At 41.2% G+C, this 16,299-nt stretch overlaps 2 protein-coding genes across 11 annotated transcripts in view; both read right to left on the bottom strand.

Annotated features, from left to right (window-relative positions):
- LOC113883755 (zinc finger protein 239-like) overlaps nucleotides 1-6,620 on the bottom strand; it is a 21,672-nt gene extending 15,052 nt beyond the window's left edge. Inside the window, exon 1 of the transcript XR_003508732.1 lies at nucleotides 6,594-6,620. The gene's annotated coding sequence lies outside the window, so the exon portion shown is untranslated. The remainder of the gene's footprint in view (nucleotides 1-6,593) is intronic.
- Nucleotides 81-16,299, bottom strand: ZNF655 (zinc finger protein 655). Of its 10 annotated transcripts, none has more exons than XM_027527692.1 (6): nucleotides 16,152-16,286; nucleotides 14,823-14,985; nucleotides 13,577-13,662; nucleotides 13,057-13,207; nucleotides 6,594-6,698; nucleotides 2,416-6,075 (listed from the first exon to the last, which is right to left on the bottom strand). In XM_027527692.1, exons 2-6 carry the CDS (start codon nucleotides 14,956-14,958, stop codon nucleotides 4,685-4,687), a joined length of 1,869 nt encoding a protein of 622 aa, XP_027383493.1. In that variant the 5' UTR covers nucleotides 14,959-14,985; nucleotides 16,152-16,286; the 3' UTR covers nucleotides 2,416-4,684. The 10 variants fall into 10 exon arrangements, with proteins under 10 accessions (XP_027383498.1, XP_027383493.1, XP_027383496.1 ...); XM_027527695.1 differs by having other exon boundaries at nucleotides 13,057-13,183; XM_027527693.1 differs by lacking the exon at nucleotides 16,152-16,286 and adding an exon at nucleotides 15,933-16,139.

Here is a 16,299-nt window from a genome sequence, read left to right as displayed (position 1 = left end):
AGTCTCTCAGAGCTATCTGAGGTGCTGTCTCCCAGGCTACAATCAGCATTTTGCCCCAAATAAAACTTAACTCGCAATGCTCATGTTGTACATCTTTTTAATCGACAGATTTAACACTGGCTCCTTCATGCACTCAAATCTTGAAAGGAGTGTAAGACATAATGCCATATGATACAGATGTTAAACACATCAGTTTGCAGACTCCAGCAGGAATTGCCCGTTAGAAGGCATGTCCTACCACACACCCCCCACAGTGCCTAATGATTCCTCTAGTTATATTTAAGTTCTCTGAAGCTGAGCGCCGAAGAATTGATGCTTTTGAACTGTGGTGTTGGAGAAGACTCTTGAAAGTCCCTTGGACAGCAAGGAGATCCAACAGTCCATCCTAAAGGAAATCAGTCCTGAATAGTCATTGGAAGGACTGATGCTGAAGCTGAAACTCCAATACTTTGGCCACCTGATGAGAAGAAGTGACACTAGAAAAGACCCTGATGCTGGAAAAGATTGAAGGTGGGAGAAGGGGACAATAGAGGATGAGATGGTTGGATGGCATCACCGATTGAACGGACATGAGTTTGAGTAAGCTCCAGGAGTTGGTGATGGACAGGAAAGCCTGGCGTGCTACAGTCCAAGACTCAGCGACTGAGCTGAACTGAAATGAAACTCAGGGTGTCCCTCCCTGGACAATGCTAGTCCTGCACTGGTAAATACTTGCTCATTCATTCCCTCATTTTTAGATTTTATGCTAAGTATCTCTACTCTAATATGGTGGTTTTGATATTATTATTTACACTAATAACTTTTGGGCACTTACTATATGACCAGTAGCTTTTACATTATCTCATTTAATATTCATGCTATTATTCACCACATTGTATAGCCAAAACTAGGAAGGCTAGGGAAAATGTCCAAAGTCATAGCTAATAAAGTTCAAACATAGGTAGGCCTAATTCCAAACTCATTGCTTTGACTAGTCTTTTTTACTCAATGGATTAATTCATTTGATTAGGTTAACTGTATCCATTGGCTGGCACTAAACATACTGTCTGGCAACTATATGACTGAATGAATGAAAGGACATACCAGGTTAAACTTTTGAATGTGAGAAATTCCAGTTTCTGAGATAACCCGCTAGGGGCTTCCTTTGAACTTCTTAAATTCTCAGTTACCCATGTGGTATGTCCTAGGATGAGGCATTCTCCGAAGACCTCATTACTGCCTTGAAAATGCCACATTCATTCTTCTGCGGGACTTCTGACATACTTTTGCCTTAAAACACTCCATGCTCTCCATCTTTCTAGTCTCCCTCTATCTACTCTTGCTCAAGCTGAAAACCTAGGACTCAAACTTGATGTTCCCATTGCCCACCCACTTTGCTCCACCGCTGAATATAACCAGAGGCGGTAAACAAACTTTGATAAGGATATGTACCCATCAGTAAGTTCTAGTTAGCAGAAAAAAGTGCATTTGGGGCACAAAGAAGTGTAAATATAAACCTACTGATGGCAGTGGGGATCTCTTAGCAGGAGATGGGAATTTGGGAGATCTAACCCGTGGCCTAACATTGTCAAAACCGTCTGTGGGAGGGGGATGGTTCTACCTAGCTTTCAGAAGATACTGGGGTATTTTCTCCCAGCTTCCTGGAGCTCTGGGAGCATTTAGGATCAGCTGAAAACTGATGGTGAATCAAGTATGTAATAGGGAATGAAGAGCTATCAAAGAAAATGTCTCTTCTCTGAGTTCTGAGATACGTTAGACACCAACATCAAGATGACGGAAAGCTTTAGAGTCAAATATCCCTGACTTTGAGCCATTAACTTGCTGTGTGATCCTATAGGTTCTTCAACCTCTCTACACCTCAGTGTCTCTGTTACAGTTTGTTCCCTTAAAGAGCTATGAGGATTGTTCAAATATGTGCATATATACATAGATGTGTACACAAGCAGGTGAAGAGACAAACTTAGGTGTCCCAACTATTAGATTTCTTCTCTTCCTTCCCCGTCTTCAAGACTAAAAAGACTAAGAACACATATTATATTGGATCAATTAAATATCAGCAAGCTTAAATGGACAAGTTACTTGTCCTCAAGGATTATTTTGATTTCTCATTTTAAAAGAATTTTTTGATTGAAGTATAGTTGATTTACAATGTTATGCTGATCTGGTTTCTCATTTTTTGAAATGTTTTATTGAAAAAACACATTCTACCTAGCTCTACTCAACCCATTTACTTCATATGCCAACAGCATCCCAGTCAAGTAACCCTTTAAAGTTGTAAACATTTAGGCTTTATTCCAGAGTTCTGTGGAGGACCAAGCACTATACCTGCAGGAAGGAGTGACCTACTCCTGCTGTGAGTCAGCTTTCTGGAAAGAATTGAGTTGCAGACAGGAAGGTGATTCTAAGATCCCCAAGTACTTTGGGCTGAGGACTTCAGATTTTATTTGAAACAGATTCTCAAAGTATCAAACACACCTTTATTCAAGTGGAAGTACAAAAAGCACATTCCTAAGCCAAACGCATAACATGTGATTTTTACATTTCCTGATATTTAGAGATTACTCAACCTGCTGTTTCATAATCACCAGAGGTAACTACTGGTGGTCTCTATTAGTAGGATATACATGTTCATAGATAGGAAAGAAAAAAAAAACATGCATTTTTTTTCATATGCTTTTACATTTAGATCAATTCATTTAGGTCCCTACCTTGTCCAGATGAGATCCTATGCTTGCTGATGGCTAAAAGGTAAAATACGGCAGTAGAACTACCCTAAAGCTTATTAGGCAGAAGAGGCTTACAAAGTAAGCAATGCATTTTTGTATTAGTTGGTAAGGATCCCTAGTATTTTAACAGGTGAACTCAATCGCTGGGACAACTACTAGAGTTTTAAATAACACTTGCTTTATTCACAAAATGTTATGATGCTTAAGATGGGAAAATACAATCAAATATTTTGACATCATCTGCAGAATCATGAACTCTTGCTAGGTGTTATGACAGTGACCCTGATCTGTGGAGCCAACGTCTGTGATCAGTTTCATCAATCAAAAAAAAAAAGTTTTTATATGGCCTGTAGACGCTTGTAAAATACACACACACAAAAAAATATATATATATATATATGATATGTAAACAATTCCAAACAATGAAGCAACTGTAACAGTTAAATGTTTACAGACTTTTCTGCCATTCTTGAAATACTATCTTGAGATACTACACAAAACCCGCAATATCAGATGGAAGGCAGTATTCCTTTATGAAGATCTCTGATCTCTTAACGTACGTTCTTTATGTTTTGCCCTATCAAAGGCAGACTTGAGTGTTCTGCTGGCCTTTAATGGACATAAATCATCCTGAACTTAGACATGCAGAATAGACACCAAATATAGCTAGGCTACCACCAGTATTGTCAGCTTCTAATGTCTTTCTCATCTCTCTTAGAAGGCTGTGAATGCTAACACAGCTAAGAACTTGGGCGTCACTTGAAAACGTTTAGCTTCTTGCCAGACTCAGGGGAAACAGAATCCTTCATACTCATGAACAGACAAGAGTGTGAAAATCCATTTCTTCTAAAGATATTTTGGTTAGGAAAGAAGACACCCAAAAAGTAAGTAGGGATGGCATACCACTGGCTTAAAGCTTAAAACTAGGAAACCATCATTGAAGGTGCTTAAGAGAATGGAGAAACCAACATGAACCCAAATGCTGTGGCTGGAAAGGAATAGGATCCTCAGCAAAGAGCAGGCCCAAGAGTCTGTTTTGGAGAGAACTCTGGCTGAGAACAGTAGAAAAAGCTAAATGAGAGAAACTTTCCAGAAGTTATTGTTTTAACGTTGGTGTATTAATGTATCAGGGAAGCATTTATTGGACAATAAAAACCAATTTCAGGAAAAATAAAAATGTTTATAGGCCACATTAAAATAAAAAAGCTGGAGTTCCATAAATAAAGTATACATACCTACTTATAACACCTATTAAATAAAAGAATGCCATGAGAAAACAGCACTGCATTCACCAAGTCACTCCTCTGACTAGACTCTTCCGCAGTGAAAAAGACTGGGACTATGCATTAACTATTTTATACACAAATAATAATTTTCCCTTCAATATTTTGATATTAACTGAAGCCTGAAATATGGTGCTAAATTTTTCCACTTGCATTGTATCAGACTCCAGTCTGGTGTGGACATTCTGATGATGAAAAAAGACTTGAACTCCTACTGAAAGACTTGTCACATTTCCTATACCCAAAGGACTTCCCTTGGGTATGGATTCTTTACTGCTGAATGAGGGCTGGAAATATGGCTGAATCCTCCCACACATACACATTACATTCATAGGTATTCGGCATGAAATGAATTTGATGCTCAACAAGGTAGTTTCTTTGACTGAAGGCTTTTTCACATTCATTACAGCAATGGAATTTTATTCCAGTATCAATTCTCCAATGATACTAAGGTAGGAAAATAGTGTGAAGCATCTATCACATTCAATGTATTTGTAGGTTTTCTCATTGGTATGGGTTTGCAGGTGTCAAGAGTGCAACACTGACAACTTTCCAATGTTTGTCACATTCAGGTTTCCCTCTGGTATGAATTCCTCGATGCTGAATGAAGGTTGAGCTGGGACTGAAGGCTTTACCACAGTCAGGACACACGTGATGGCTCCCTGGTGTGACATATCATATGTTGAATGAGGCCTGAACTTGATTAAATGTCTCCCCATGTTCATTACATTCATAAGGTTTCTCTTTGGTATGAATTCCTTGATGGTGGACAAGGTGGGCTCTCTGACTGAGGCTCTTTTCCCACGCATCACAATCAAAGGCTTTTTCTCTGGTGAGGACTTCCTGTTGCAGGACAAGATCTGAGCTATGGCTGAAATTATCCTCATAATCATTACACTCATAGGATTTCTCTTTCCTATGAACTTTGTGATGCTGAATAAGGCATGCGGTTTGACTAAAAGCTTTTCCACTTTCACTAGATTCATGCGGTTTCTCTGTGTGAATTCTTTGATGCTGAATAAGATGAGAATTCAACCTGAAGTCTTTTCCACATTCATTACACGTATAGGGCTTTTCTCTGGGACGAATTCCTTGATGTTTAATAAAGGTCAACCCGCAGTTATTGTATTCATAGGACTTCTCTTCATCATGGACCTTCTGATGTTCAGCTTGATGTGAGGTGTGACAGAAATCACTGCCACACACAGTACACTTACAAGGCATCTCTCTATGAACTCTCTGATGTTGAGTGAGGTGTACACTACGACTGAAGACCCTTTCACAACTGCTACATTTATAAGATTTTGCTCTAGTGTGAACCCTCTTATGCTGAAGTATGTCTGAGCTCTGATTACAAGATTTGTCAGACGCCTCACAGGATTTATCAGATGCTTCACATTTATAGGGTTTTTCTCTAGTGTGTATTCTTTTATGTCGACTAAGACTTGAACTCTGACTGAAAGATTTTTCACATTCTTTACATTTGTAGGGTTTCTCTCTAGTATGAATTCTCTGATGTCTAGAAAGGGCTGAGCTCTGATGGAAGATTTTCTCACATGCATCACATTTATAAGATTTCTCAGTGGTAGGAATGCTCTCACAGTTACTAAGGTGGGAGAGTTCCATTAAACTGTCCTTATAATCATTACTGTGAAAATCCTGCGTTAGATTTATTTGTTCCTGTTTACCCACTGAATTCTGGTTGAGGCTCACATCGTACTTATCAATGTCATCAACATTCTGTATTCTAAGAACTCTCTGATCTGTATCAAGAGTAGAGTCCAGACTGAAGCTTTTTTCAAGTTCGTTACATTCATTGTTCTTCTCACTGGTGAAGGTTTTCTTACTGATTGTTATTTGCCTAAACTCTCTCTCCAGGAAGAGAAATTTTCTTAGGATTTCCTGAAGCCTTTCTAATCTGTCCTCAGGCTTATACACTTCTCTAGTCTCAGGAACTTGGGCAATATCCTTTTTGAATCTTCCTACTCTCACTTTGTATGAATGTACTTCTTCTGGAATTTTCTGCTTAGGAATCAACAGCTTGTTCTCGTCTCTGGTATCTCCATCTGATTCAATATATAAATAGAAAATGCAAATATAATCTGTACCCTGTGCTTAGAAAAAGAAAACTTAGAGGAGAAAACTAAATAATCTACAGTCTACCAGGGTAAGAGAAGTTTATTTACTTTGAAACACAGGCACAAAATCTCAACAGCAGATGTACGGGCATGAATAGGAGCAGTGAGGCAGGATCCAAGTGGTTCAGGGTGTGACAGAAACAGAGGGCAGGTTCAGCAGAGTAAGGAGATAACCAATTAAGGTGTTTCAACAGAGATAACAGGGAACTAGTTCAACAGAATTATAGATAAGTAACTTGAATAGGGACCTACTACATCTTATGGATAAGGGACAAAATAACTGGAAAGAGTTCATCAAAAAAAAGGGGGGGGGGGGGGGAGGAAAGAGCTCTTTATTCAGGGATACAGACAGAGCTCTTCACTGACTTCCAAAGCAGCTACAGCTTGGCTTAACAACTAGACTCTACTTCCCAACTAGTTCATCTGATTGATTCTGCCTTACTTACCTGAGCAGTCATCTCTTAAGACTTCTCTATTCTTAGTTTCCAGATCAAAGACTTGTAGATCTTGTTCCAGCTGGGAGATCCCATCAGGCTTGAAAATTGGAAATCCTGCTCACAGAGAAGGAAATGGGATGTGGCATTTTACCCCCAGATACTACATTTTTCTCTTAATTAGTGGTTAATGGAGAGAGAAAGTAAATTCTTAGAAGACATTAGGAAGGCCTGGAGAGTGAGAAAGCCAAAGACCTTCAACACAGAATTCATGTTTGTGCTCTAGAAAGAGGTATGCTAAGGGGCAAGCTAAGGAGCATTTAAACATACTCAGTTAAAAATATTCATTTAAACATACTCAGACCAGGGAATTTGTGCATAAGTAAGTGTGTACCTATCTTCACAGAAATTATCACTCTTACTCTTTACCTATTGCTTATAGATCAATCTTTGTATCAGACCCAATCTATAAGTATTAGACCTGGTCAAAATGGAGGGTGTCAAAATATGACTCTGCTGGACTACAGGAAGGTCAATTCTCAGGCACCTGTTGTATGGTGAGCTAAACTGTAGCAATAAAATCAGTGAAGACTGAATAAATACTGCAAGGACCAATTTCAGGAAATAATTCATTTTAGGGCATATGAGGAAACAAGTAATAATATGACACATCCTTACCCCTTAGGAGCTATACTCTTGTTGAACAAATGTTTATGGGGTGCCCACTATATGCAAAGTATGTAGGAAATAAGAGCCCAGGCAGATACAGTCCATCCCCTCAAGGACCTTACACTCTAATTGCAGAGACAGAAACAACTTACTGTAATATTATGTAGTGAGGAAAGTGCAATAAAAGTTCATTTTCATATAAAATGGTCTCTCTGGCTTGCCTAATGGACTGCTAAGATCTAATCTCTTTTAAAGCAAAAGCAAGAGGCAGTCTGCTTCTGAGGGGAGAACTATTACAGTATCAAAGGGGCAGTTTTTACATGTCCTCAGCCCACAAAGCTTCTAGTAGCACACATGCAAGGTCTCACTCAAGCCCCTCATCTCCAAAAGCCTTTCTCTTCACGTACTGAATGTCTACAGAGCGTATTATTTGTTCCTATCCTGTGCTGTGCTTAGTTGTTCAGTTGTGTCCGACCCTTTGAGACTCCACGTGCTATAGCCCACCAGGCTCCTCTGTCCATGGGGATTCTCCAGGCAAGAACACTGGAGTGGGTAGCCTATCCCTTCTCCAGGGAACTTCCCAACCCAGGAATCGAGCCGGGGTCTCCTGCATTACAGGCAGATTCTTTACCAGCTGAGCTACCTGGGAAGCCCCCTTCTATCCTGACATATCTCTACATAATGGAGTTTTATAGACGTTTAAAAACTGTTTCTTGGTATTATCATTCCTATTTGATTTATAAACTTTGATGACAGAGACTATATACATTGTATCGTGCACTTCTTTCGACTCATTTACTTAAGAGCTACTCATTGACTGCTAATTTTGTGCCTAAGTGTCAACAGGTAATCAAGAAAACTATGATAAACCAATAGCTGTCCTATGAGATTCCACGTGAGAGTCTATGAGCAGGGAGACCAGAATAGATGTAAGAAAGGCATTTACTGTGTTTCTGAATTCTCTTGGGCATAAATAGAGTCAATTCTCTTTCTGGACATTTATTAATTTAGTTAAGATCATCTATGTCAAATCAAATAGTTTTTTCAAGTTTAAGGAAAAAAAAAGGGCATGAAGCAGCAACTACCCTACTCAAAATTCTGGTAACACAATTTGCAATTTTTAATAGATATTTATTAAGATATTTCTAAAAAAAAAAAAGATATTTCTAAGTATTTGATAATCAAAATTAATTTTCGTTACTCTTTGAAGTGAAAAGTGAAAGCTTTAGTCGCTTAGTTGTGTTTGACTCTTTGCGACCCCATGGACTGTAGCCCACCAGGGCTCCTCTGTCCATGGAATTCTACAGGCAAGAATACTGGAGTGGGTTGCCATTTCCTTCTCCATAGGATCTTCCTGACCCAGGGATCAAATCCAGGTCTCCTGCATTGCAGGCAGATTCTTTACCATTAGAACCACCAGGGTAGCCCCTCTTTACTCTATATGTACACTTAAATCACATACACAGAATAAAAAAGATCATCTTCGTGTGGGATTAGGAGTTTGATTTTAGACATGTGTTTAAGGTAATATGCAGGAAGGTATAAAAGAGAATGCCTAGCAGTGAGAGATACAAGACTGCAATTTAGAAAAGAAAACAGGATCCAATATACAGGCTTAAATTTAAAAGTCACTTGTATTATCAAAATATTAAGCTAAGATTCACTAAGCTTTGGTAGGTGCAAAGTGTCATTCCAAGAATCTTATAAACTTTCACTTACTCAATACTCACCACACCTTCATGAGATAGGAATTATTACTGTGCCAATTTTACAAACAAAGATTTGGAAAACTAAGATTCAGAGAGGTTAAGTAACTCACCCAAGGTCATGATAACCAGTGAAGCTAGGGCTCAGACACTTTTATTTCAGAAACTGGCCTTTAAATAATCTGCTAGTAAAATAAATAATGATTGTGAATGATATCTATCCCTTCCTCTAAATATGTACAGAAAGAGAACAGAAGACCAACATAGTGACAATGAAGCAAAAGGTGAAAACAGTAAAAAGAACAGAGAACCTGTAATTAGAACAATACATAGAGAGTCAGGATCCAACAGATTGAGAATCATGACTCTTAATTAAAAGGGATGTAAGAGAACATTTAGTGTCAAAGAAATGAAAATCTCTTTATAATAAAAACCCAAACCACTGGGCACAGTCTGAGCAATATTCAATTTGAGAAAATAGCATTATAAAGAAATAATTGAACACTCTCCTGAAATTTGTTTGTATTAAGAAATCTGATCCATAGCTCATTCTCTCTTACTGTCCTTTCCAAAAAAAAAAAAAATTTAAGTAACTACCACTAGCCCCGTACTTACATATATAAACTAATTTAATCCTTGGCATAACTCAGAAAGCAGACATTATTTTTCATGTTTTATAGATGAAAAAAACCATTATAATCCATTTATAAATAATCTCCTCAATCACAGGCAAATGGATCTCACAGTTAATATTCTTTCCAATCTATAAGAGTCACAGAGAGCACTAAAGCAGGTTTTCTTACTACTGGCCTGAATGCTTTTTTCCTAGATTTAAGTCAAAAATCTATGCTTTCAAAATATGCATTTGCTTTAAGTTTTTCCTATCTAAAATTAATTAAAACATTTTGATTTTTTAAACTGCAACCTTGATAGTGTTCTAATTTTTAACTTCACCTGATCTTTAAAAACAACATTTAAAATTCACCTCATTGTTTGTTGCCTGTACCAGTGTTGTGCTAAGATTTTAGCCATCTGAAAGCTTCATGCTTCTCTTCCTGATGGTTAACACACAAAATCTCTCCTTAGGAATACATTCTTGTATAGATATCTATTTACGATGGAATGTATCCTTTAACAATTTTACTTTTTCTTGAATCCATGCCCTTTCTGCTCCCAAACTGTATAAACTCACGCTTGTCTGTCCAATTTATTGTGCCTATTTTAAATTATCATCAGAATACTGAGCCATAAAAATATACAAAACACCACATGTGGTTGAACTGACTGTCCTAAAGTATAAAACAGTGAAAAAGCATGGGCTTCAGAGTCAGATCTGAGCCCCTAACCTAGCTTTCACCCTGAGTGGATCACTTAACTTCTCTTAGCCTCAACCACCTCAGGTAAAAAACAGAATAACATCTGCTGAAAGAGTTACAGTAAGGATTAAGTGAGAGATACATAAAGTACCTAGTATCAGTGAATAGCTGTGGCAGTGAGAAACATTCTACACAAAATCATTTCTCTCCTCATGACATTGACTTCAAAAAGGAAGGGCTATGTGCCAAACATTCCTGATTTACCAACTCCCTCATCACCCAGCAGTTCTGTTAAGCAGGTTTCTAATGCTGTCGTCTAAGAGGGCATCTGCCACACTGCCCCATGTGAAATACAATCCATGTCTTTTTCCTGATCTTAATCTCCAGCACTAAGTCACAGATAATTTCCCTTTGGGCATGACCCCCAAGCCAGTATTTCACTCACTGTCAATAGTATATGCTTCTTTTTAAGATTAAGTAACGAAAATTTTTGCCTAGTATTTTATTACTCTGTTCCTACTCTGTATATTTACACTATGTAGTGGAAGCACTTAACCAAAAGACCAAGGCTCTGATATCCGTGACAAATACAGCTCAGAGGTACTGTCATGGGAAAAAGATATGAATTGGAACCCACAGCTGCTAAGTCAGAGGCTGAGTTATAAAGTGCTTATTTTACAATGCCAAACATTAAGCTAACTACAGGTGGAGTTTGCTGAATCCCCAAATATGAAAATGACTTCCCAAAGACTGTCAAAAATAGACAGTCAAAAAAAAGACAGCCTCAAGGAGAGGCTGAGCACTTGGTCAAAGAGCAAGTTGAGTAGTAGGGTTTCTTGAATGTAATTGTGCCCAGCATGTGCGAGTGTACAAACGTGTCCTGTGCATGTGCAGAGATGACAGAGGAAATGGGATCAAATTCAGCCTAATAGTAAGCTGTGTTATTAGGCTGAATGAAGTACTTAGAAGATGCTTTACTTCAAAAAGTAGACAGGTAAACTGTTGGAAATTATGTAATTATTAGGTAAAATTAACAGTAATTTACAATTACATATCACTTTGTAATTTACAAGTTGTTAAATATACATTGGATTTAATAGCCTGAAATAACCTGAATTCTTTTGCCCTCCCATTTGCCCTCCATCAAAGAGCCTTTAAGGAACACTTGATCCAGGAGGATTATATAAATGCATCAATCTATACAATACTGTAAAGAATAAAGGAGACAAAGACAGGACCCTGGAGGGGGTCACAGGGATTTAAAGGAAGGAAAAGACTAGAATGTTAAACATGAGGAAGGCCCAGGGGTCTCAGGAGATTCACGCAACAGATGGGGCAGTTTGTGTTCACTATGGAAAAGGAGGGGCACATAGCATGTGTTCCACAGTCTAGAATAACATGGAAAGGTCATAACTGAAGAGCTGGAGTCGAACTCTGTGGTTTCTGAGAACACAAGTCGATGACCACCAACCATGGCTTCTGAATGAACTCAAAATTCAAGGTTCAAAATTCTGGTTGCAACGGAGGGCATCCTTGGCCCTTGGAAATTTATCAAAGGTGATTTGAGGAGCTGCAATTTTACACAGTGGTAGCCTCCTGGGAAACATCTACTCCATCAATCAAGTGTAAGATCTCACAATCGTGGAAAAGGAGCTTCCGAGCGGGGACGAGCACTATCGATGGGAAGCCGACACCTGGGCCATCTCCTGGAGATTCCTGCTGAAAGGATGGCAAGTGTTTCTCCAGAGAAAGCACTTGCCTGGGTATGACTCAGGGCCGGGCAGGAATTCACACTATGAATCCGGGTGGTGGGAAGGCGGAGAAGTATGCCTACAAAGATCAAAGAGCCAGGAATGGAAAACACACTACAAACCTTCCCAGCGGGCAGGCTGCCTCCCCACAGACAAGAATTAATCAAGGAGACAAAACACCACCCTGGATGCCACCAGCACAGGCAAAGCAAAAAAGAAAAAAAAAGAGAAAGAAAAGAAAGAGTGTGATTAAGTACTTACATAACAAAGAAAAGAGTAGCAGAGACAGGCCAAAAAAGAAAGAGGAAAAGGAGCAATGTTCACACCAAGGCGGGTGCTGGCAGCTCCCCCTGATGCTTCTCTAGAGCACTACAAGTTGCCTCATCTCAGCTGCCAACTGCACCATCCAAATGACAAAGGAGAGACTTGGTCTAAGTGTGAGACACTACTGCTCGGGTGAAGCAGGGATTACTGTCTGGATGACTCACTGAAATGTACTGGCAGTAAGTCATGCCTTGAGATCAAGCCTCTGAAATTCTGCCTGCTTGCAGATGAATTAAGGGGTCTTAAGAGGTGAGGGATTACTCAATGAAGATTTTAGCCTATCTTGAAAAAAAAAAAAAGGCATTTCTTCTTCCAAGAAAAATGGGAAACTCTCAGATACAGGGGCACTGAATTACCAGGAAGAAAAGTGTCTGGTTGTGGGTTGGGAGGCCCTAGAGTCCCTCTCATAAAAAAGGGAAAGATACGGAAATTGAGAACTCGCAAAGCACCAGCAAGTTTCCCTTTAGTAACAGGGAACAGATGTCCCACAAAAGCAGTAAACGTTAACTGAGGATAAGGAGTAGAATGTCTCCTCTTGACATCCCCAAAGGAAACCCACTCCCAGAGGAGATGACCTTAAAGACTGAGGTCTCAAGAGGTTCTAAGACCTGGAATTTGAGCCCCACTCAGAGACCTCATACCTACTCAAAAACAAGGAAGTAAAGAAACCCTAATAGGTAAACTGAATAATAGGAAAGGCAATCCTTACCCAGTGAGACCAGGTTCCCATAATTCTCTAACATCACTTCTCTGTAGAGAGCCCTCTGAACAGGGTCCAGGCATCCCCATTCCTCTCGAGTAAGGTGCACAGCCACATCCTCGAATGTCACAAATTCCTGAAATAACACAGCCTGGCTGCTCTGGTGAAGGCGGCCACCACAGCATCACGGCCAGAGGACAAAGATGACACAGAGGGTCTGCAGTGTGCATTTACGTTGGAAAGGAGGGAGAACAGAGGAGCATCTTGGGAATAGGTTCCACAACCTTTTAACATCTAATAAGCACCCATGATAGCACCAAGGATAAAGGAACAGTGTTTACTGGTGGTATTGGGGAGATGGAAAGGTGTTTCTGTGAAGTCCGGGTCTCTGAGGAAGACAGGCACCCAAGCCGGGATCTGCTATTAAAAAAAGATCTCCAGGCAAGGCTCATGGATGGGATGAGGAAAAGGGCCACGCTCAATCAGCAGCAATAGTCCCTGAGGAAAAGCAGAGGGTTCCTCAGCTCACCTGGTACCTGGCTGTCAGGAGCGCAGCTGCCTGGTCTCCTGGGCTTCCCTCGTGGGGAAGAGAAGACACCTGGGGAACAGGTGGAGCTGAGGGAGGAGAAAGGAGCCAAGAGTGAGAGCAGCCCTTCCCAGGGTGCCCTCACAAAAGAGAGTCAGTGGGACCCTTCTTCACATCGACATTACAGCAAAACCAATGAATGTTTATCAGATACTGAGTTTGTCCTGCACCATCTCAACACCTGCATGCCCTCCTTCCACGTGTTTAGACCCATGATTCAGGATTTTATTATGAAATCTCATATTGCACTATACCCCCATGTCATGACATGAATGTCATGTCAAAAAAGTGAGCACCATTACCTGTTTTGCAGATGGCAAAGCCAAGCATAAAGGTTCGCAGTGACTCATCCAAGGCCATGGTTATTTAGTAGACTTCTGACCCTCTCTCAGACACTGCTCTGTAAACTTTTGAGAATGAGCACTGTCTCTGCAACCAGTGTGTAAAGCCCCCAAGAATAAGGAATGGTCATGTTTCCTCATAATCCTTTCTACACTAGCACAATGCCCCACAGCACTTAAAAGGCATTCGGTCGGTGTTCATGACACACAGGTTATTTCAGGCACTGCAGTTGGCCACAAGTAAATCTCAGACAAACTTCATACAAAACAAAGGGAGTACAAGACAGATCAACCTATCTCTATAACACATAAAAATGTTATTTTACAGTCTGTATGTGATATGTATACATTGCTCCAAGCCCTGGGCTCAACCAAGGAATTAAATGGTTGCTTTCTTGATCAAAATTAGAGCAGTCAAAAACACTGCAGTTGCAACATAATGGCAGCTGGTAAAGCCCAAAAGGTCAAGGAGGGAAGAAACTAAGTTAAAGAAACAGAGGGTAGGGACAGGTCCTAAATCTAAGAGGAAGTGAAAGCGAGGCAAGGACTGTGAGGGGTGGCAAAAGCAGCATTTCTTCTAACTTATGTGGTAACTGGCATGAAGTGAAAATTACATGAAAGAAAAAAGCCTGAATAGAGTGAGTGAAGACCACTCTGCCTATTAAAGGACAGGCTGACCTCCACAGAGGGGCCCCGATCAGGACTGAATTGAGCCACATCTGTCCCTCCCTTCCAGACCTCCCTCTAGGGGCCATCCTCTCATTGAAGCCCCTGGTCTCTCTCATCCCAGGCCCAGGAGCCCCTCTACATTCCCATTCTCCTGGATGGAAGTGTTCTCTCTGCCTTACCCCCAGTGAGTCCCTGTTCCATGTCGGTGTCCTGCACGAACTGAGGCTCTGGGGACAGACCCTCAGAGTGGGTCTCCAAGGACTGAAACTGGACCACTGGAGATTCTGCTGCTTCCTGGGCTGATACCTCCTCCATCCCTGTTCTGGAGGACAATGACCATCACTGCGGAGTGAGATGAGAAATTATTGTAACAAGTTAAAATAGCCCATTATTTGACACCCTCATGACTTAACCAAGTATCTTACACACTGCAGACACAGTGAAAATACTTAATAACAATTAACCACCTAAATATAGAGCAGAAAGAAAAATGGACATCATTCACTTTCAGACAGTTAAGAACCATGTCATATGGTCCAAGTTTGCAGGTTTATTTGAACTCCACTAATTCTGAACTTGTGAAATTTTTTAAAATAAAGACAAGACAATTTAATAGTACAGAGATATCTGTTGAAATTCAAAATACCTGAAATTTACAAACTTCTTTCAAGGATCAAGTGTGTACCGAGAGAAATACATTAATTCTTGAGAAATACATTATTACTCGTTATTTTTTAAAGCAAGACCCTGAGGAATTATTTGGTAAACACTGTCAGCCCATTCTGAATTACTGAGTAACCCTGAGTGAATGAGTGAGTGAAAGTCACTCAGTCGAGTCCGACTTTTTCTGACCCCATGAACTACAGTCCATGGGATTCTCCACTCCAGAATACTGGAGTGGGTAGCCTTTCCCTTCTCCAGGGGATCTTCCCAACCCAGGGATTGAACCCAGGTCTCCCGCATTGCAGGCGGATTCTTTACCAGCTGAGCCACAAGGGAAGCCGTGACTGACGACTAAATTCCACTTTGGGGGTCAGACCCTTCGATAACTCAGACTAGGTGGGCAGGCCTCTTCCCATGACCCTGACAGGAACAGGGAAGGGCTGCGACTCAAACAGGTCGGACTCGTTGTCCTTCACACCCAAGGACGCGGCAGGGCCCCGTCCCCCTTCCACACCCTCAGAAAGGGCCCTCAGAAGGCCTCGCCCGGCGGTACCGTCCTCCCACTTCTCTGCTCTGTCAAGGAAAGGTCCCAAAAGAGAGAAGCGGGCCCCGGAAACCCATCTCACAGCAGGCCACGGTCACTGGGTCCTGATGGCCGGGCCCTCCGTCCGCCGGGCGTCGGGGCGAACCCTGACTGAAGAGAAACTGGTTGTCGCACCCCGGCCCTGCGCGCTCCTGGAGACGGGAACCGCCGTCAGCCGGAGCCAGGAGACTCCTGCTCCGCCCCAGAAGGCTAAACAAGGCTCCGACCCAACGCGACCTCGGGACGGCTTCCGGGGACTCACCAGGGTGGAGGGAAGGGCCGGGCAGCTATCGCGTCGCGGACACCCGTGCTCTAGAAGCCGGCCCAGGGTTTGGCGGGGGGGGGGGCGCGCGCAGAGGAGGAGCGCTCTAGACTGCTCGGAGGCTGCGCTTCTCTCTGGCACTTCCGGA

Source organism: Bos indicus x Bos taurus, chromosome 25 (genome assembly GCF_003369695.1).
Source record: "Bos indicus x Bos taurus breed Angus x Brahman F1 hybrid chromosome 25, Bos_hybrid_MaternalHap_v2.0, whole genome shotgun sequence".
NCBI lineage: Eukaryota > Metazoa > Chordata > Mammalia > Artiodactyla > Bovidae > Bos > Bos indicus x Bos taurus.
This window is presented reverse-complemented; position numbering and strand designations above follow the sequence as displayed.

What these genes read in the sequence shown, in the direction of transcription:
- ZNF655 (XM_027527692.1), bottom strand. Translation starts at nt 14,958, where the DNA reads ATGGAGGAGGTATCAGCCCAGGAAGCAGCAGAATCTCCAGTGGTCCAG. An exon ending in GGAACAGGGACTCACTGGGG is followed by an intron (nt 13,663 to 14,822) that starts GTAAGGCAGAGA and finishes CTCCTCCCTCAG; the next exon opens with CTCCACCTGTTCCCCAGGTG. An exon ending in TGGGAACCTGGTCTCACTGG is followed by an intron (nt 6,699 to 13,056) that starts GTAAGGATTGCC and finishes CTCTGTGAGCAG; the next exon opens with GATTTCCAATTTTCAAGCCT.